The following is a 21,301-nucleotide window of genomic DNA, read 5'->3' as shown; positions in this document are numbered from 1 at the left end:
GAAAATGACCAGCTGCAGAGGGGTAACAGATGGGCTGAACACCTGGATTCGTGTACAGCTGAAACTCTATAAATATCTCTTTATTTGAAAAAAATATATATATAATAAAGTAGTTTATGAATGAACATATAATAATTATTAACAAAAATACGCCGTTGCACGCTTTCAATTAAATTTACAACGTAAAACAATATAAAATTAATTTATGAGAATTATCAATGCTTTTCTGCTGTATTATATAAATTTAATTTCTCTGGTTCATTAATACTCGTTTCCTTCGGGCTTGCATTCGCGACGGGCGATCGAAAGTCCAAAGAAATTCTCTTTGAGTTTTTCAACGTAATAGGCGATAGTTTGGGCGCTTCCCCATAATATTCGAGTTTTTTGTACCGTTTCTGAATCGAAGAATTAGATGTGATAGAACTGGAGCTATCGCCTGCTCCCAATTTCGGCGTCGCCAGCGGCGATGTGTAGTTGGCCAATTTTTTGTCGACACTCGACGTTGAACTGTACATTTTAATTGGTGTATTTTTACCCGCCATGTAGCGCGTAGGCGTCGACTTCTTTTGCAATTCCACGTTAAGCTCAGGAATACATTTTTCAACATGCTTAGTTGGATCCTTAAAAATTAGAGTTAGCATATTTAAATTAGGAGAAATTCTTATAAAAATAAATAAAGCTGAGACAAAAAAATTCTACAAAGCATGTTACAAAAAAATTAAACAAATAGTTATGTTAAAATTATATATTATATAAAATACATAACAGAAAAGAGAGAAAGTGAAACATACCGTGATTAGATTTCGTAGATTTTCAAATGATTTGTATAAATGATATCGGCGCGGATTGCACGTGAAAACACTTCTTTCGGTGCAATACGCCGCTGGGACATTCCACGAGGTTGCCCTTCGCCAATCTAAATTGCTGCAAGCTACGATAGACCCGACAGTAAGAATCTCTGCATACCCGTAACTGGCTATTCCTTGCCAAAATAATATCGTGAGATAAGACGCATTGCTTGAATCCGCTTTATAATGTGCCAAATGTACAGCCTCGAAGTCTTTCATACCCTACAACGTTTTCATATTATATCGAAAAGAATTTCAAATGTAAAATAAAGGCTAATTCGAGAGTTCTTTATTAATATTTTTTAAATATTATTTTTATATTTTGCACTTTATTTTTTTTTTTTTTTGGCTATTAAAGACTTTGAAAATAGAAAATGTACACTTACGTAAGGGGCAGGACCAACTGAACAAATAAGGCCGACTGTGTCGAACTCCCCGTATTCTGGGGCAAATTCAGAATGCGCTATTTCGCACAGCGACGTGCACACTCGAGCGGGATAAGACGTGTCGCGCATCTTTCCCGGTTTAAAAATTGCAGACCGGCGCGCGGTGAGTTGCAATTCGGTACCCCTGTTAAACAATTATGCTCATAAAATCCAGCATTACGTATTATTACGTCCATGCGGCGATACAGTTACTTGTTTTTATGAGAACAGTACCTCTTTCCGGAAGCCACGACGTTGTAGAGCGAAACACACGCGCCTTCTTTGAGAGCGTCGACAACCTCTTCGTTAGGTGACCAAACTGAAAGAATAGCATTCGTGTTTTCGTCGCACACGCGTACTTTGAGCAGCTGGGAAACCTGTCGTGGTCCCGGCAAGATTTTACGCATCTTCGTTTGCACCCTCTGCTTGAAACGCTCCTCCCTTTCGCGCAGCTCTTGCAGCATCTCATTACGCCGCTTTACAGAAATAAAACTCTATTTTTAATATTAACGAATATATTAAAAAATAACTTGCAAAATAAACCGAGTATACCTTTGTCGACAAACTTTCGTAATCTTCGCTTAATAAAATCGCTACATCGTCGTCTTCGCAAGAGAGTCCTTTCCCTTGAAAATCCTCCACGTCGGCATAAATGTCTTCTATCTTAGACAAACATTGCTGCTCGTGTTTTCTTTGCGCTTTCTCCTCGCTCTTGGCGTTTCTGATAACTGTCGCGGGAAGATAAACGTAAGAATTACGTTGCTGGCTCTCGTCGCGCAAAGTTAGATTCAAACGATATCTTACTCGAATCTCCGGACGCGGTTTTCTCGTGGTACAACATCGGATACACTCTAGAGACGACGATCGTCAGTTTGCTGATTAGGCCGCCACTCGGGCACACGTTACCTAACTTGATGGATATCGGCTCCGTACGCAGCACGTATCCTAATTTCGCGTCCCATCGTGCGCGCCTGGTTGAGTTTGTGTGTAATTTCAAGCACACGTCAGCCGGTGCCTGGAGGACGAGAAATCAAAGCTGCTGACCGGTTTTCGCTTCCGACTCCGATAAAAATCGTGACGACCTACCTCGAGTGGATGGAAACCTTGGTCGCAGTTCAGTAATTCCGCGCCGGATACCACCAATTTCGTGCCCTCTCTCACTTTGCCAGTCGAGATATTTTTCACCATACCGATGTCAATGCAGCCATTTATACCGTACCAGCCATCGGTCAGCTCTATTTTCCACTTCGGCACACCCATACGCGGACTCTTCCCTGTCTCGAAACTCACGTTATTATTCTGAAAAATTAAAATTGCGTGAACGACGTACTAAAATTTGCCTCGCGAAATTTACTGCGACGAACATATATTACTTCTACTATCAACGACACGCATAGAATCAATGTCTTCGACGCCACGTCGTCCTTTTCCAAGATGCGCCTTATCGCCGGTCGCTGGGAGCGGTCGATCTCCCGATCGTACCGATACTTTAATTGCGCCATCACGTTCGAAGGTGTTAATGCCCTGAAGCGTACAAAAAAAAAATGTAGGCAATTTGTTTCGTGAGATCGCGCCGATTCCGCGCGATTTAATCTAGCTCAGCGATGATTTTATTGTACCTGGGTAGCTCAGCCGAGCCGAACTTCAGTCGGTCCATTGATGCTAGTTTCCACACGATCCACCGATAATGATTCTCAAGCCAACGCGCGGGAACGAGATTTGGATCTACGCCCGGACTAGCGAGAAACGCGCGTTGAAGCTCGCAGACTCCCGCGAATCCGTTCTCGTCGAGAATCAAACGCCCGCCGTCCGGCATCTTTATCCCGTGCACGTTATTAAATGCTACGTCGTCCCCGTAAAAGTCGGCGCAACAGAATCGGTACGTCACCGCGTTCGTGGCAGTGATCTTTAGAATTTGTGGATCGTCAAGCTCCTCGCGGCGACGCGGCATGGGCGGTGCGTCGCCGCTGATTTTCCTCAACGACAAACGCGCGATAGAATTGATCTGCCTACAACGGTATACACAGCCCATTGATTGCTTCGTTTCACGTCTTTTTTTCGCGGCGATCTCCGCGTCCTGTTCTGACGCAGCTGCCAGGCGATCGTGCAGGATTTTCGTCGATTGATCGACAAAATCTATCATTAGTTGAGTGTCGCCGTAGGTCGATTCCATGTTGCTGTCTCTTACTTGTTCCCTCGCGACTAGCGTCGGTTTCTGCATCTTTATATTTAACTTATCGTCCCCGATCTTTCCGCAGGATGCTCTTTCTTGCGCAACGTTCTCATGTAATTCTGTAATCTCCTTATTTAGTATCTTTTTGTCCGCTCGTAAAGTGCTGCGTGCGCTCTTTTGATATCCCGAGCTCTTTTGCTTTCTCAAGAAGCTTACCTGCCTTCCAATAACAGGACTGCAGGCTACGTCCGATTCGTCTGACTCTGCCGCGTCTTTTTTCGGCGGTGTTAGCGCGAAATCCGCGACGAGATGTGTTCCCTCTTCGAGATCCCGGTTCTCGTCGTTATCGACGCTCGAATTATCAGCAAACAATTTTCGAGCTTGAAATTCGCCGCCAAAACGAGCTTTCTTCGCTCCGGACGTGCAATTTCTGCCCTGGGGCGTGCTCTCGTCTACATTAGTCTCGCTTAGTTTGCGCTTTTGCAACGATGCGCGCCCCAAGTCGGAATTACTTTCATCCAAGCGGTCATCGAAGAATAATTCCTGCGCTATTAATGCAGCATTGTTCGAAACCGGTACCCGTTGGCCGCTTGCAGTTTGCAGTTCGCCACGCGGTTGCGTGGTTAAATCGCAGGTTTTTATCTTTCGACCGTCATCACCGCCGGTGTTCTCAGGAATGTCCATTCCTGAAGGACAATTCAATTCATCCGCAAATAATTCTCTCGCTCTGGATAACGCTTGAGCAGATATCTCGATAGGTGCTCCGTACGCGGTTTGAAACCCGATACTTTGATTTTTTATTTCTCGTCTGATTTCTATGGCATCGTTGATTTTATTTGTTCCCGCGACGACTGGTTCTCTTCGATTCGACTGTATGAAAGACATTTTTTCTATCGGTTTCTCTTTACAAATGGGGATATCATCGATAGATTGAAATATAATATTTGCCATTTCTACTTCTAATTTTTCATTATCACTAAAGGTGGTTTCTTCTGCAAAATTTTCCCTGTCGTCCAAGTACTCCGTTAACGCCGCTTTTGCTTTGGATAAAGCCTGCTCCGAGATATTGATGGCTTTACCGCCAGCAGTAAAAAATCCAATTTTCGAAACATTCGTTTCCTGTTTTTTCATTTCCTTTTCACTGCTGTGAATATTTTTCGCGACGATTGGTTCTGACGAATTATTTAATTGTTTTGCAAGCAACGTTCCCGTTTTAAAATTAATTTGCCCGGAATTAATAGGTGTGTTACGAACAACATTTATATTACATTGTTTATTATCAGAAACATCAGAGATATTAATTTTATTTCTGGAAGTGAATGCAACGGTAGTATCCGACTGTTCCGCGAACGTTCTCGTTTTAGCCACATTTTTTACTGTCAGAGAATTTTTATCGGTAGATCTCTCGTAATATTTTACTGACTCATTGTCAACCTCGTCCAATTCACTTGCTAATAACGTTTTCGCTTTTAATAGCGCCTCTCGTGAGATGTTAATGGGATTGCCGCTAGCCGTTGAAAATAAAATAGGAACTTTATTAACTCCTTCGTTCGGGGTTTTATTTATAATCGTCTCTTTGCAACCTGCAGTACATATTTTATCATAAATGCCCGATTGTTCTGTTGACATTCTCGATACAGGTAACGCTTCTTTTGCAATGCTGGCTGAAACGTTACTGGCAAACGAGGTAGACGGTAGATGCCTGCTTTTCTCTTCGTTGAAATTTCTTTTGACGAACGAATCAAAGTTCTCCATCTCGTCTGTATCCAAGGTATCTGCAAACAGTCTCTTCGCTTTACATAATGCATGCTTTGAGACATTAATTGCAGTACCGCACGCAGTAAAAAAACTTATACTTTTATTCGCCTCAATGTTCCTTTCTTTGCCGATATCCTCGATACTTCGTTCGTTGCTATGCTGCACAGCAGCGGTCTCTATTGTTTTTAGATTATCAAAAGTTTTCGTGCATAACTCATCTATCTTACTGAACGAGGCATTGTTAAAGAACTCTTGCGTGGATGTATTTAAATTATCAGACGCTGCATTCATTTCCGAGTTCTCGTTATTGCATGGATGTTGATCTTTAACGGAGTCCTTCGGTTCGTAATCATCACGAGTCGTTCCAAAAGATGAATCGAGCGAATGCCGCTCGACGAAATTAGCTTCAGAAGTAGTGGGTGTTTCCTCTTGCGCACTTACAGTATCATCTTCATTGTTGGTCACAGTTACTGGGTCTATAGGTGTGAAAGATCTGAATATACGACGCTTGGAACGTCTCCGTGTCGCTTTACAGGCAATAACAGGGGATTCAGAAATAATTTTATCTACGGTTTTAACAGTTGAAACATCTGGCGTACGTTGCTCGACCCGAGGTGTCGTTTCTGTCTGAAATTTTAATGACACACGCGACGTTTTAAAACTCGATCGTGAATTACAGCACACAAGTGCAACAGTTTATTTTAAAAAAAAATGTATTACTCTTCCTGTTGAGGTAGTCACTTGGTTCTTCCAGGCCTCTGCCTGAGGAGTCTCTAGGTCACTGGTCCACTGGTCATTTATCTTATTTAGAAAGGGCATTAAACTCAGCGGTGTGGATGGAATTACGGCATCAGTTGGCATTCTGTCATTAAAAATTTCACAATTATTCAAAAATCAGAGCTGAACAAAAGCATTATTAACAAACAGTATAATTAAATAACTATTAACAGTGCAAGAAACGTGTTCTCGCTTTAAATTCACTATCTTAGAAACCAATAGCATTTAAAAATAACATCGTAAAAATATCTTACATTGTATCGGGATTATCGAATAACGCCGAGGGTGTCCCTGAGCGAAGGAGTGCCGAAGTGTCCAGGGAGACGTTAGGCTTGCGGATAATCTCAGGCTCGTCATCTAAAAATTCGTGCGTGTAAAGAAAAGAAAGATTTCTATTGACGCGATTCGGAGTAGTTGTGTACCTGAGAACAAGTCGTCAGATTCGTCTTCCTCGGCGCTGTCGGTTTCCGGCAGATTGACATTGTCGAGTTTCGTCGCGTTGCTCATGCTCGCACCGTATTCAGCCGTGTTTGTCTCGTGCAGATCGTCATTCGCAGAGATTGCGGGCGAAGGTTAGGACGCGAGGCAGCCTCCTTTAAGACGAGATCCAGGTGACTCGACAACCGATTTTAATGTCACCGGTTCGATAACACGCGCGCGTGATTGCAGCTTTTTGATCGCCGCGTGACGAGTGCCTTGCCTTTGTTTTGAATTTCCCTCATGTAACACTCTAACCTCTCGTATTGCACGTTGGAGGGAAAGAAACACGTGTCGTCAGATGCATCAGATGATGAGCACGACGAGCACGATGAGCTCGCCGGCGAAAAAACGACTTGAATGGCGACCGAATTGCCATCTAGCGACTGTTAGGTAATAGGTTAGGCTGACAGAGCGTATGTATGTATGTACGTAAAGGAGAAAGAGCATGCGATCGAGAGAGAGGCAGGTTTGCATCCTTGGTTTCATTTAAAAAGAAAGTACGGCAATTGGAAATTAATTGAAGATAGAATTACCACATTTGCCTTATTAAGATTTCAAAACGCTTATTGGTACTACGATCGACTTCCTGGATAAGGTACTTTGATTACGATTATTTTTTTATAGGTTAGAAAGCATAAAACATTGCATTAAAAAGCAAATTTAAGAATCGCATGTGATAAAAGTGCCAAAAAACAATGTAAAACGAGTAATTTATTTAAAATTCTGACACTTTGAATTATCATTTTTGTATATTTTGTTAAATTAATTATTTTCTAATACTTCGTACAAAATATGAATTTTACATTAAAGAAGACTATTGTTTACTAAAACTATTCAAGTAATGTATAAGATAAATTATTAATTATAAAAAAAAAAACTTTTAGTAAGGTTTTATTGAGAAGTATGCTGTATATTGCAAAACATATTTATTATAGTAGGTGTGAAAATGGATCAGTTACAAACGGCATTAACTGCTATCAAAGTGCTGCGTTCTAACGTTGGGCAGGTGTTTGATTCCCTTGGAAATGGCTTAAGGGCAGAACATGGAGATGAAAATAAAGAATCCAAGTATTTGTTTGAATTACAGGAACTGTTAACTACTGTGAATGTTAACCTCAGGTAATTAGTAATAGTAATCAAGATCAACTTTTAATTTTGAGAATTATCATAAGGAACAAATTAATTTTTGCCACTTTGTAATACCATAGGGATGTAGAACAGGCGATAAGTAGTTTAAATCCCCCACCTGGCCCGTTTAATTTGGCCAGCACAACTTATCTCAGTCAGGAAACTATACAGGACAGACAGGCGCTTTATAGCACAGTTGTTGGTACTTATAAATGGACAGATAAGATTCATGAATATAGTAATGTCGCCCAGAGCCTGCTCAGTCAGAATTCGTTAAAGAGATCCTACACGAGTGCGAGTAGGACAAAGAGGGGAAGATACCAAACCAGCAATCATAATGTTCCTCAGGCGTAAGCAATTTTGATTAATTTTTACAATGCAGTTAATAATTCCACTAAAAAAAAAAAATAGCACACGTTTCGAAATGTGAATTTTGATCGATTTTTGTACACATAGGCAAGTCGATTCTATGATTTCGACGTTTGACCGGCTGTTTAACGACATGACGGTATCCGTCTCCCGTCCGTTCGCGTCAAACGCCGTGTTACACGTTACGTTAGGCCACGTCCTGAAAGCTGTGATAGCTTTTAAAGGGTTGATGATCGAACGAGTGGTAGTCAAAGGTTACGGAGAAACAATGGATCTATGGACGGAGTCGAGATATAAAGTCTTCCGCAAAGTAACAGAAAACGCACATGCCGCGATGCTGCATTTCTATTCGCCTACGTTGCCTGAATTAGCAGTACGATCGTTTATGGTAATCTACAGTTTTTAATTATTAATAATCTTGGATGCACGGTATGTGCGTTATTACGTTACTTCTCTTTCTTTTAGACATGGTTTCATAGTTTAATCAACTTGTTCAGCGAACCGTGCAAACGTTGCGGTTTATATTTGCACAGTGCACTTCCTCCAACTTGGAGAGACTTTCGAACTTTGGAGCCTTATCATCAGGAGTGCAAACCGTAAAGTATAGACATTTCAAAGTTTTTAAATAAATAATCTTTACGTGTACTTCGTCGGTACACAATGTACAGTGATGATATTTGACATATATATATTATATATATATATTTTTTTTTTTTTCTAAATGTATTTAATACTTACGAATTATTGTATATACTAAAATAATAAGATTGTGAATATATATTGTGAATATAACCGATTATTTTACACGTACAGACGTTAATCGATTTTATCATAATATTAAAAATCTTTGAGGGGGATGGTGACGAGGTAAATAAAATATTTTCACAGAGAATGTAAGGGCTTTTATAAAAAGAATTCAATTACATAACACTTAATAAATTCAAATCGCACAGAACAATCGCGCGTTCTATGAGAGAAAAAGTGCAAAATATCAGACGGTACATTAATCCGAAACAACAAACATACGTCGTATCACGTGGCACTGCCAATCGCGCGCAAGATAGAAGGCTGATTAAATATACGACCAGATCTTTCGTTGGATCTGTCAGTAGTGACGCTTTGAAATCTCGAACTTATAATTACACAGTAAAAATAGACGCCCCTTTTTTCCCATTTTAGAAGCGAGACGACGAAAGGAAAGATTAATCGAACTTGATTATCGTTCAGCGGAGAGAATTGATGTATAGTGCTAACTTTTAATATCGTAATATACAAATGAGCGGGCGCGTAAACGTTTTTATTATTTTTTATTATTTTTTTTTTCCTTGGATTAGCTCTGCGATCAATGTGTATTTTTTTTTTATTCTTTGGTAACTATATCCTACGTATGTATACCACTCTTAGTGTCGTTATATGCTATTTAGTTTTACATAGTACTAATTAGTATCATATGCAAATATAATTACGTTATATTATAATATACTTTTCACATAACTGTACACATTCACATCTTGGAATATTGGCGCTCACCTAAGGAGCGCAAGTCGTTTGAGTGGCAGTGAACTTATTTTACAAATCGTTATTGTAATCACTTATTTTGGACTGTTCGAAAATTTCTCTTTACCTTTTTTTTTTTTTTTCTTTTCTTTTTTCTTTCTCTCTTTTGCTGCTTTCCTTGAAGGCTAATGTTGTAATACTCAATGAATTTTAATATTGTTATCATTGACTCGAAACCATTGATGCGATCATTGCTTATCTTCTTATCAAAGTTGTGATGAGTGCGAAATACATGATTAAAGTCTTCGCGTTTAAAAAGTAATCATCTTTATAGTATATGCATATATGTATATATGTATACGTTATTACAATCGCTTTTAGAAATGAATTATTTGTTTATAAGTATTATACGTGGATCAGTTACAGATAGGTGAGTTCTTTTTTTTTTCTTTTTTTTCGCACAAGGGCTAGGAAGGGCCTTCCCGTCCGACGTTCTCGCTCGAAAGTAACGAAAGTAACGCAAGTCTACATACGTAACGCGGAGGGAAAGCGTCCTTCATAACTTCCTTACAGATCCCGCGTTGACTTTGTGTATACGGCATACTGCATCTCGAAGGTAAAAATTGCCGCTCGTGTAAATGATATATATTGTTCTTGTTTTTTTTTTTTTTTTTAATTTGTGACGCCAATGTGATCTGTCTTTTGCGAACACATATCGCAGCATGCCTTTTCTCTTATTATTAGTGAGGTGGTGATTAAAAGGAGGTTGTCCCGCGGGTTCTCGCAACGCGAATGAGTCGGGCAGCTTTACGGCTACGATGATACCGAACGCGCATTCGAGTTCCTTTACCGTTTAGATTAAAGAACGCAATGATTCGCGTTGAGGTTCAAGGATCGTTGGGAGCTCGACCGGGCGCGAGCTAAAATAATCGCTCGGTTTCCCGGTTCGGTATAAGCTTGCGACTTCGAAGTGGAGATACACGGTGATATATATACTCGCGGTTCACGATATAATTATCTTACAGCCGTCGCAGAGATGCGTGAAAGAGAGAGAGAGGGAGGGAGGGAGAGAAAGAGAGAGAGAGTTTAGTTGTCTGTTTCGGTGAAGTTTCCAATTATATTAATTAGCGCGTTTACGCCGTGCTACTATCGTCTAGTAGCCTATATATATTTCTATATGTATATACGCCTCTATCCTAGCTTTATCGATAATTAATATAGTATTCTGAATTCTCTGATAATACTCATAATGCAAGGAAATCTACTTTATCATATCATTTTTTTTTATTTTTTTTTTATTTCAGTTGAATAATAGCCTTTATTGCCTTTCTCACTGATTCTGTATGTTTTGGACAGCTTATAATTAAAAACTTCCTTGACTGCTCGATCGAATGATATCGTACGTGATTCTTATTCGGATCTCGGTGGTTCTTCTTCCTCGTTCGGTTAGTCTCTCTATCCTAAATTGTTATATTGCGTTTACGTCGCGACACTCGAAATAATATATCGATCCAAGCCGCGTTTGCCCCCGCAAGTAGAATTGCTTTGAGAGAAACCGTCGGAGGTTTATTCTAGATTCGCAATCAAGCGCCGACTTAAGCCTCCTTGGTTCCTGCATTTGTAGGCGCGATTAATTAATCTTTTTCTCTTCTTTCGTAAATAAAGCCTAACGACCGATCTTGATAATTTTATTCGAAGAGTTAAATTGTTCAACTCCGTGAGAAGGGCGAGGTGAGCGGAACAAGAAAGGATTTAAATCAATCTGATATCGATGATTTATGGCTCGCAATCGTGCAAGAATAATTGTGAATTTTTCAAAGGTACTTCGCTTTAAACGACACCGTTGTCCGATTATTAACGGGCAATTGAATCCGGGGAATTGAACTACTCGTTTCTATCGGTGGTTGAGAAGCGTTAAAATTAAGTCGTCCGAACATTCACCGATTTTTAGACTCTATAATCGGACGAAAATCTGTAAACGTGCCACGCCGGGTCTTTATTCGGTGTGAATAAAAGAATTTAACGACAAACGATAAAAGCCGCGTGCGGGATGTGATCGTCAATTTCGCTGGTTCGCTCGCTGTCGCGAAATAGAGAGGGATTACTCGAAAGAGTTTTTCGATCGACATCGATATCTTCGCCGTGGGTATTTCTCTTTCAGACTCGAAACAGCTCCGAGTCAAAGATATATATGTCCGTTCTCATTTTCGTCACTCGTCGATAATGCTACTTCAGCGAGAAACGGAGTACGCTATATATTTCCGGTTACACGGCATTATTATACACTTGCCGTGTGGTTCAGCAACGTTTTCTTTCGAGCACGGTAAAAGTATACAAGTATATACACACGTATGTACAGCGCGTAGGATAGGATCGTCGTCCCTCCCCTCGGAGTATCCCGAAATATCGAATCGCGTGCACTTTTCGTTAAAAAGATCGATAACAGGGAGGGCGGGAGGAGGAAGAGAGGTCAATGATGGAGTAAGAAAAGGCATGCCTTTGCGCAGACTGGCCGCTGTTATTGATTTCCTCGATTCGGCCGAGAAGGTATCGATTCCTGCCGCGGTGAAACGCATCTGCAATCTGCGATGCCGATCACCAATCGCGGAGTTTACGCGAGGGGGTGTGAATACTTCGGGGTAAATTTTGAAGGCTGAAATTTTAGGATCTCGGTAAAGAACCCCGCGAGGTCTTTCGACAGATCTCCTCTCGCTCGCGTGCTTTTCCGGGGGGTGGAGAATAACATTTCGGAGTTACGTTCAATGCCGATTTCGGAGGACTGAAATGTATTGCGGAAGTATTTTGGCGAGCGATGTAGGAATTGACACGTCCGCTAGGCCGAAGGGTGATGTGTACCGCGGAAGTGTACCCTGCGTTTTATGAGATAAAATACGATTGATTGGTTCGTGAGTATACTGCGGTCGAGAGGCACCGTACGAGTACGACGTGATCGCGAACGTCGTCGAGGTTGCGGCTAATCGAAAGCTAATTTTCCGTGTAGGTTCCTTTTGACATTTAATTTAACGCGGTTGGTCGATGCCCAATTTCAGACATTTGATACGAGAGTCGCCGTACGCCGGCTCGCAAACGCAATCTTACTGCGCCGCGATTAGTAAAAGGCAAGTAATCCCCCGAGTGGAAATTAAGCTTCATCTAATGACTAGCTAGCCAATCTGCGGTTTATTTTGTGGCTATCTAGCGAAACTGTCCAGCACTGAGCCAGAAATATAGGCGAAAAACGTTTAGATATCCAGTTTTTCTAGTTTTTTTTTTATTAATAATTGTAATAATTGTCTCGCCACATGACTCGCGCTGAACAGCGGTTAAACGGATACTAGACATATTTATTAATTTAATTTTTTTTTTAATGACCCAACTCTCACTTTTTGAATCCTATACAGTGACTGCTGGGCATTAGCTAAATAGTCACTAAATAACAAACGCTTCTTTACAAATTACAGCTAGTACCAAAGCTGGTTACTAGCTGAGGAATATATATCTAATCCGCGCGATCTAGCCACTAGCTGTGAAATCAGAATGGCTAGATGAATTTCCACTCGGGTCCCCTTTTCTGCCGGAGATTTTCAGTAAAAAAATTACTAGCTTTCCCCGCAAAGCGAACTCTCTTCGATAAGATGGGCAGATTAAAAGGGATCGGCGGAAATTCGTTTTGATCCCTTTCAATTCGTCACTTTCACGAGGCGCCCTTGAACGAACGAAATTATCTCCCGATTTAACGAATCCTTCTTCTTTTAAACCCTTGAAGCGTCGGGCTCGTCATTCGCTTCGTCAAATTAATTGAGACTACTTCTCGCGAAACGAACGAACTCGGAACGCTTCCGTCTCCTCCGGCGATTAGCGTGTAACTTCGCTCTTAATAATTCCGGGATTGAGCGCCGGTAAATGACGAAAAGAAAATATCACAGTGTCTCGAGGGCAGCTCGTACAATCTTTTAAAGTTGTCGGATTTATGGCAGTCGCGCGCATAGTACACCATCGTTATCATAATTATCATCATCGTCGTCGTCGTCGTCGTCGTCGTGGTCGCGAAAGTAACAGCGCACAGTCTAATTAATTACACAACGCGGTGCGATGAATCGTACGTAGGACAGTGTGCGTGATACAAAAAACGACGACACGCAGTCCCGACACGAGTCCTAGAAAATTAATGATATAAAAGTGAAGATATATATAGATACACGTGTCCGCCCTTCGCGCCGCGGAGCGAAGGGCCCGCGACGACGAGGGGTGAATCGAACGGGGAGCCATCCTTTTCCCTTTCGCCTTCGACGTCCCCCTCCCCCCCCCCGTACGCGCGTTTTCCGCAGATCTTTATGTCCTTCGACGTCGCACGAAGTCCCGAAAGTGCACTCGCGTGGTGTGCGAGACTGCGACGCGGCGATTTTTATTTCCCATAATTCACGTTCCCGCTTTCCAAGCATACTCGTCTAGGCACAAATCACTTTCGCAACATTTCGGTTAATCTATCTCGATCGCGCGCCCCGTCTCCATCGTCCTCGTTAACGCGTGGTGACACCCTCCGTCGCGAAGAACACCGGCGAGCATTGCCGTTCCGCTTTCCAAGAGGATCATCTCGCCTTCGCCGTTATCTTATTGTTATAGAGATTTCGCCCGTCAGGCGCTTCTCAGCATTCCTCGTGACGCATTTATCTTACTCGAAACTATTCCATCTCGAATGAATTTGTCGTCGCTAGCGTCGTCGAGACGAAGGCTCGACCGGGGGGTTCGCCTCGACGCGAGAAGCAAGCGCGGCGTCGGAACAGATTTTTTCTTTCTTTTTTTTTACGACGATCCTGACCGTAATTATCTTCCACAAGATCGCTCGAGTAATGTCGTTTAACAACTATCACGGAACGATTAAGCAGTTACCGGGCAGTCAATCGGTGGAGAAAATATCGCGATGCCTCGTTTATCTTATCGTAATCTGAGGTATATTCTCGTAACATTCGTCGGCAATAATTTCCCAACGGGTTACCCCCGATCGACCCCGTGCTCTTCGTTAAACTAACCGGGCTCGCAGAGAGACGCGATCAACCGATGAGCGACGCTCCGCTTGAACGTGTCGTCCGCCGAGCGATCTACCGCTGGTCCAGCGGGATGCTGCGCGCCTCGCGAGTCACACCTGGCCCGCGTCGTCGTCGTCGCCGTCGTCGCACGAAAATTCTCTCCGTTTTCCGACTCCGTTTTTCCCGGTTTCTTCTCAGTGCTCGTTGTAAATCGCGTCGCCCGCCGTCGTCTCGAAGCCCTCGGTCGCGGTCCAGCCGAGGCTGATCGCGCGGCGGAGGCTGTGCCGCAGGAACGCCGCGCACGCCTTACTGCTCTCGGTGATGATCTCGTAGAGCTGCGTCTCCAGGCTGAGGCTGCTGGTGGTGAGCAGCAACGGCAGCGGTATCGGCGCGTTCATAATCACTAGGTTACCGATATTAAGAGGAGCTGTTTCCCGTTGTCAGACACCGCTGTTCGGAAAGCGTGGCGGGGGAAGCGGGGGCGGTGGTCTCTCCGGCTGAGCGGGAGCGACGGAAGAGCGCTCGGATCCAGCTGCAAACACAACTGTGGGGTGCACGTTAGTCTCGCGGCACGCGACTACCTCTCGTAAACGCGGGCGCGTACAGCCGCCACACGTCCGCGCGTTATCTCGCCAACTACTCCTCGGGCACATCGCTAAAGAAAGGTGTATCGTGTGTATGTATCTCATGGGGGACGAGCAAGCAAGCTTCTACTGCTCCTACCGGCGGCCGCCTCATACTCTCCCTGCGGTCGAATTAATTTTCACCGTGACGGACTTCGATACGAGAAACGTTTCTTTACTTCTTTTTACTTCTCTGGAAACGCGGCTCGTTAACAGGAAAATAGGTACGCATCGTCTACATTTAATTATTTGCAGTATCCACGCGGAGTGTCTGATAAGCTCCTTCTTTATAGCCGCTGAGAACTAATCCCATGCAATTTAAGCGCGCCTGTAGAAAATTGGCCAAAAAGAAGGGTTAACTGCGGAAAATATCGTGTCCGAGATGCGATAGGTATTCACGGGGTAAACAACGTCCTCGTGCCGCAAAGTATAATTGTTTATTGATCGCGAGTATTAAAAAAGAAAAATTTTTTTTTTTTTTTTATCGAACAAGAGAACGATGGCATCGCGCTACGTGGAATGAAATATTATTGCTGTCTATGATACATTTGAAAATTTACGCGACGTTCGAACGCCAGCGGACTCGACTCAAGATAGCACTCATTTGTATATACGTCAATGAGAATATATTCCGTGGGCTTCCTTCGACTATCTTAACTGTAATAGCGTCATTTATGCGAGATCCGACTCGTGCGATTTAAGGTTTTCAAAGCCAAACGTTCGAAACGGGGGGAGGGGGGGGGGAAACTCACGCGGCAGATAAAGTTACTTTCGGCACCTACGCACTAGAGATTACATTCATGCGCGCATGCCTCTTACACCATTCATGCTGCGAAAATTGATTTTATACAGCGGATCGTACTAAAATTAACAACAACGCCAAGTATATGTATGTACAGTGGCCTAAGAAGTTATTGCGTAACGGAACAAGTCCCCGGCTGCGGGGCCGCCTCCGATGCTACATCGCTATAATAAATGTGTCAATCGGGAAGAATAAACATATATTCACATTGGCCTGCCTTCCTTTTTTTTTTTTTTTTTTAACTACTACAAAGGCCAGTGTCGAGTAGCGCATAATACACGATAATATAATATAATACTCGTAGAAACGAAGCAGTATATACGTGAGTGTCTACCACTTTCTCGTATCGTGTGATTACGTAGCATTAATCGAGTCCAAAGTGTAGATACGATACAGGGCGGAGAATTGTCGTGTTGCGGCAGAGATGGCGACGAGTAAATGCGTGTGATACGCGTGGAGCTTATTATTCTGAAACATCGCGCGCGGTTTATTACGCGAGGGAGATATCGTCACGGTATCGCTTACAATAGGAAGGCAACTGTTCCGAGATATTCGATCGTGCGTCTCGTGTGTGACGTAAATTTGCTGCACGTACCATTCGCGTCTATGCGCGTTCGATACAGTTGTTACTGCAATACACTGTCAGAAAAATAAGCTCCTTCGCGGGAAATTTTAGTGGGTTTATGTCACGAGAATGATCTAATTCAAGCAGTACAAGAAGGGAAGCTAAGAATAAAAAGTAGATTAGATATTGTCATCAACGTCAATTATCGGGTGAAAAACGAGGGTTCGTGAACGCGGGCAGAAGTATTTTCTGTTGGAAATCGATAGAAATAGGTTTAGTGTGAAGTTTAATTTGCCTCGCAGGCACACTAGGGGTAAAAAAAATAAAAAAAAAGGGAAAATTTATATGTGCAAATTGTTCTAAATGGTGAGTAACGTCACGGACAGATACAAATGTCTGATCTCTCGGTGCGGCACACGTTGCACCGATATCAGTCTAACTTTGTTAGTTTTTTTTTTTTTTTCCTTTTTTAATTAGCCGTTTTCAACGCGAAAAGGTGAATAACGTTTGATAGTGTTTTTCGCTATGACCACTCGCGAAGTGTCTTGTAGCGCGAAGCGGCACAATGTACAGTTTGATTGTCGTATAACCAGCACTTAGACGCCTCTGCACTTTCTGAATTATACTGAAAGCAGAAAAGAAACGTTCGCAAATAAATTAAAAAACAGATGTTCCACAATGAGACTACAAATAAGGAAAACTTACGAACATACATGTATACAGCATTATGGCATGCAAGATGATGAATATGCGCGTGAAGCGTGGCAAACAATTCCTCGATGATCGACGTCGACTGGCGTCAATTGTCGACGCTCTTAAAATTTCGATGCCTTTAACGCGCCCGAAAAGATGCGGCGGAAAGTACAATGCGTATGATTGATGAGGTGATCAGGCGTGAAACAAAATTAACTGAAATAAATTTAACACATACTGTATGTGTGTGTGTGCGTTAAAAAATGAATGACATGTGACTTATGAGAGATGTAAAAATTTAAATGCGGCAAAGTAACTATTGCGTAGTTAAATTTCCGTAGTTTTGGAACTTAATCAGGGACGATCGGCGGGTTACGTAAATTTCAACGAGTGTAGAAATATCGTCGTCGAGAAGGACAATTCTTACGTCGACGGGATAAAGGTTACGAAGACTCGAGCTTGCCTGGTGAGTCGACAGCACTGATCACCCCCTAATCATCGCAACAATTTTGAAAATAGAAAAAAAAAAAAAAATTGATAGTTTAGGTCGCAACTTCGTATTCGCGTTCAGAGAATTGTTTGTCGTTGGACAAAGATGACTGGGGTTACACAAATTATTGTGTTATACAATGTATCGTGATTGATGCTGGTCAGATTTTTTTTTTTTTGAGCCTTACATGAATCAGGATGTGGCTTCTCCTCTGCCACCATCAGGGCTGCGCTCTCTGCTGGCGGTATGTGTCCCTCTAATGCATTCACACAGTTTAGCATGCTCCTGTAAAACATCACGCGACTTGTCCAAATTTTCACTTCTTTAAATCACATTTTGATTGATTCTTATTATTTTTTTTTTTTTTTTTACTCCCTCTCATCGTTATACAAATTCTCGTTTGAAGCACCGATTCGATACACAACGTATCAAAGCGTACGGCAAACTCGCGACTTAATCTTATTGCTCGCGCTCTTAACGTAATTAATTCGCTTCTATTCGGATCCCACGAATCTCGCGGTGCGAGCAGTACCATTATTTGCGATCTTATTGCGAACTCGTCGGAACGTTACCATATACCGCGATCAGCTGAATTATTAAATATGATGATGCATGATATTCTGAACAATGATTGATGATCGAATGCAGGAGAGATAAAATAGCTACATAAATGCAAAGAGAAACTTAAGATGCGAGATTTACGGTGGGAAAATGTAGATTCGTCTTTATGTTGATCTAAGATCGTTTATACACGATGGGATAATAAATGCGTTCCCAGTCTCGCTTGGACGGCATTCAGACAGTTATTGTTAAACAGCTGAATTGCTCAACGGGTTCAGTTTGCGCGCAGCAAGCTAAACTTGCTTCTCTCCTCTGCAATAATCGTAACGATCATTCGTGAGCCCACGGAGGCGTGGACCCGCGCGGATCCCCCGCGATCGCGGAGGGGACGGGTTCGTGAATTTGAAACCGGAGAAGCAACTTCTTCACGAATCCGTTCTCGCGGATCCGCGCGCAGCTGCGGCTGCACCCTCGGCAAATGCATATGTATACGCAACGATTCATTTCACAGTTTCTAATCTTGTACTATCATACAACGTTTTCACTGGCCTGTGTAGTAGAACTTGACGTATACTTACTAAGAATCAAACATTTATAATCGGCAGCCTGTGTGGCAGGTACACGTAACAAAAAATTCGTCGACAGTCTCCTACCAGAAGTATCAAAAGAAACGTCCGAAGGAACTTTGACGAATCATTATAATACACATATTTACACATACTTTAGTGAAGGCACGATTTCTCGCCGCACCTCGATTCCGCCTTTGCCGCGAGAGAATCAAAGTCGACCCCACCCCCGTCCCTGCCCCCCCTTTCCGATCGCACGAATGGAAGGAAAAAACTCAATCCGGATAATTAAATAAAGAAACAGATTTATTTTACAACATTAAACCAGAAATTTCACGCCCTTACTCGGTAATGCCGAAATATTCGTTAATATAATATACTAACGAGCAGTCTCAAGATTTAAGTAATACAACGTGAATTACACAGTGCGTATCGATTAACAGCTTCACGCTACAGTGATTACTACAGTTCACGTGTCATCCGAAATATAACAATGTATAGTATCGATAATAGTCTGCAGCTGAGACACCAGTCTTTATTTTATATATATAGATTTTTTTTTTTTTTTAATAAACAGTTGACTCGATTGATGATTAAAACGTTCTCGTTAACGTTTAGATTTATGGTTTATTGGTAGCGTGGGTATGGTTGACAGTGGTGGCGTCAGATAGGACGGTCTCCTTGCTAGAGTTAGTGGCGAGCTCCTCTTCCCTGTAAGACAACAACGTTACATGGCGATCGGGCCTCGAATCGTTTCACCTTTCGTGTCACAGAAATCTTATTCGTTTTCGCGCGAATTTGCACGAGTCTCAAGTCCGTTCGCTAATAAGACAGACGCGTGCCCTACGCAGTCGAATAAAAAGAAAAGGACTTTTTTTTCTTTTCCAAGTATCCTTCGAATATCGTATCTGGCAGCCGAGCTCTACTACTGACTGACCGAGGTCTCTAAAATGTTATTTCCCGCGTCGCGATCGGAACCGATAATCTCCCCCGGCACACAAGATAAATGGCGTGTAATCTATATCTAAGGTAGAGAACCTAATCGACGACATAGCGTTATAACTAAGCGGCTTCTTGTAAATTTTATCTAATTTAAAATCTGTCGGCTTTAATAAATCATCGAGGTTAAATTTTTTATTATTTCTCGGTAAAGAATTTTTTTTTAATTTAGCGTTTGCTGTGAAAAAAACTTTATTTTCTTTTCTTTTTTTTTTTTTTTTCTAAAATAAGATAGAAATATTCTATGAATTAATTGTACTGATATCTAACTGTGGTTAACTACGTCTTCTTTTCTAGCCTATTAAAGATAGAACTGTAAAATAAAAGAGAAGTCGCGTTGTGCGCTAACACAAGAGCAATTAAATCAGATAGTCAAGATACAACTCAGCATAGACAGTCGCTTCAACATTAACGTTACAAGCTGCAGAGCGATCGTATTGTTAGTTTGTTATTCATTAAGCAAACAAATTTACAGGCGTGTGAGTCAATTCATCAAACACTTAATATTTGTATCTTAATTAATATTTTCCATCACCGTTTTTTCGCTTTCGAAGGCTATCACGCGATAAATACAAATGTATTAAAACGCGAAAAAGCTCACAAGCGCACTATCTTCGATCCAATGTTAATTACCATCCAATTGCAAGCACGGTAACGTTACAGGCCCTTGTTAATTAGCTTGTCTCGAAACAAACAGATTGGCGAAACTTTCGCTAAGTCATAATCGATTTAGCTGCCCTGGCGGGTCAGACTTCTGTTTAAATTGTTAATGAATGTTTCGGCAAAACCTGAATCGCGAAATAAAAGAGAAACCGGTAGGGAATAAAAAAAAGAATATATATATATCTCGTATATGAGTTTATCGAGAGCTGCACTGGTCATATAAAGGAAAATTTATCGACTTCCATCGCGGGGAAATTAATTAAACGCAATCAACACCCGCGATATTTACATGACGACGAACGGCGATATAAAACGATGCAAAAAGCGGCGAACTGAAGTCGCGTTCGTTCAGCTTCTGTTAAAATTAACTCTCCGTTTTCGGTGCACGATTTCGACGTAATTGGACTGTCTGCTTTTCGCCAAAGATCTTTTTTTTTTGAACGATTCTTGCAAACAATTTTTGAAGAATAAAAAAAAAAAAATGTATATATATATATTTTTTTAAATTTATTATTATTATTTAAATAATTTTTGTTGAAAGGTATTAAGACCAAAATCGATTTTAATCGCGACCAAAAAAAATGTTCTGCACAATAAAAGTTCAATATAATGTAATTTTGAATTTCAACATCGTGCGATTTCTCTGAGGAAAAGCCACAATTTCACGAATCGTATCGAAGTGCCGAAAGCGCGGTGTTAAATTTACAGAAGTGTCCCGCTCGCCGATTCCAAAGACATTGTGGTATCGTATCTCTTAACACAACTTAGGAATCACTTTGGTACGCCAAACAGTAACGTAAGCACTAACATGCAGTCGCACAGTACAGCGCCATAAACTCGTGCCAGCTATCGACATA

The 21,301-nt window shown here is 41.8% G+C and overlaps 3 protein-coding genes across 15 annotated transcripts in view; 1 reads left to right on the top strand and 2 right to left on the bottom strand.

Moving 5' to 3' along the window:
• Positions 1-47: 47 nt before the first annotated feature.
• LOC139101481 (breast cancer type 2 susceptibility protein homolog) lies at positions 48-6,758 on the bottom strand. Of its 2 annotated transcripts, none has more exons than XM_070654637.1 (12): positions 6,404-6,758; positions 6,236-6,338; positions 5,925-6,066; positions 2,893-5,831; positions 2,647-2,797; positions 2,360-2,572; positions 2,078-2,288; positions 1,826-2,001; positions 1,508-1,767; positions 1,235-1,418; positions 792-1,070; positions 48-620 (listed from the first exon to the last, which is right to left on the bottom strand). In XM_070654637.1, exons 1-12 carry the CDS (start codon positions 6,486-6,488, stop codon positions 216-218), a joined length of 5,148 nt encoding a protein of 1,715 aa, XP_070510738.1. In that variant the 5' UTR covers positions 6,489-6,758; the 3' UTR covers positions 48-215. The 2 variants fall into 2 exon arrangements, with proteins under 2 accessions (XP_070510738.1, XP_070510739.1); XM_070654638.1 differs by having other exon boundaries at positions 1,508-1,749; positions 6,404-6,757.
• Positions 6,759-6,780: 22 nt separating this feature from the next.
• Med27 (mediator complex subunit 27) lies at positions 6,781-9,158 on the top strand. 2 transcript variants are annotated; one of them, XM_070654673.1, is made up of 5 exons: positions 6,781-7,056; positions 7,397-7,580; positions 7,670-7,939; positions 8,046-8,346; positions 8,424-9,158. In XM_070654673.1, the coding sequence occupies exons 2-5, from the start codon at positions 7,408-7,410 to the stop codon at positions 8,556-8,558; spliced, it is 879 nt and encodes a 292-aa protein (XP_070510774.1). In that variant the 5' UTR covers positions 6,781-7,056; positions 7,397-7,407; the 3' UTR covers positions 8,559-9,158. The 2 variants fall into 2 exon arrangements, with proteins under 2 accessions (XP_070510774.1, XP_070510775.1); XM_070654674.1 differs by lacking the exon at positions 6,781-7,056 and having other exon boundaries at positions 7,076-7,580.
• The window catches only part of Glut1 (Glucose transporter 1), a 36,841-nt gene continuing 24,385 nt past the window's right edge, over positions 8,846-21,301 (bottom strand). For 6 of the 11 annotated variants that reach the window (XM_070654642.1, XM_070654645.1, XM_070654644.1 and 3 more), the window contains one exon: positions 16,913-17,940. In XM_070654642.1, the coding sequence (XP_070510743.1) occupies positions 17,733-17,940 (208 nt within the window). In that variant the 3' untranslated portion in view covers positions 16,913-17,732. Of the gene's footprint in view, positions 15,027-16,912; positions 19,494-21,301 lie in introns of those variants that run through there. The other 5 variants (XM_070654648.1, XM_070654649.1, XR_011545556.1 and 2 more) reach the window with 4 other exon arrangements.

The sequence above is a fragment of the Cardiocondyla obscurior genome, linkage group LG04, assembly GCF_019399895.1.
Source record: "Cardiocondyla obscurior isolate alpha-2009 linkage group LG04, Cobs3.1, whole genome shotgun sequence".
NCBI classification, from domain to species: domain Eukaryota; kingdom Metazoa; phylum Arthropoda; class Insecta; order Hymenoptera; family Formicidae; genus Cardiocondyla; species Cardiocondyla obscurior.
Note: the sequence above shows the minus strand (reverse complement) of the source record. Positions and strands in the feature narration are given on the sequence as shown.

Excerpts from the sequence above, each read along its gene's own strand:
- LOC139101481 (XM_070654637.1), bottom strand. The coding sequence starts at position 6,488 with ATGAGCAACGCGACGAAACTCGACAATGTCAATCTGCCGGAAACCGAC. Across the intron at positions 2,798-2,892 it reads GGCTCGGCTGAGCTACCCAG|GGCATTAACACCTTCGAACG; the intron begins GTACAATAAAAT and ends TGTACGCTTCAG. Across the intron at positions 1,071-1,234 it reads CAGTTGGTCCTGCCCCTTAC|GGTATGAAAGACTTCGAGGC; the intron begins GTAAGTGTACAT and ends AAAACGTTGTAG.
- Med27 (XM_070654673.1), top strand. The coding sequence starts at position 7,408 with ATGGATCAGTTACAAACGGCATTAACTGCTATCAAAGTGCTGCGTTCT. Across the intron at positions 7,940-8,045 it reads AATCATAATGTTCCTCAGGC|GCAAGTCGATTCTATGATTT; the intron begins GTAAGCAATTTT and ends TTGTACACATAG. Across the intron at positions 8,347-8,423 it reads TAGCAGTACGATCGTTTATG|ACATGGTTTCATAGTTTAAT; the intron begins GTAATCTACAGT and ends TCTTTCTTTTAG.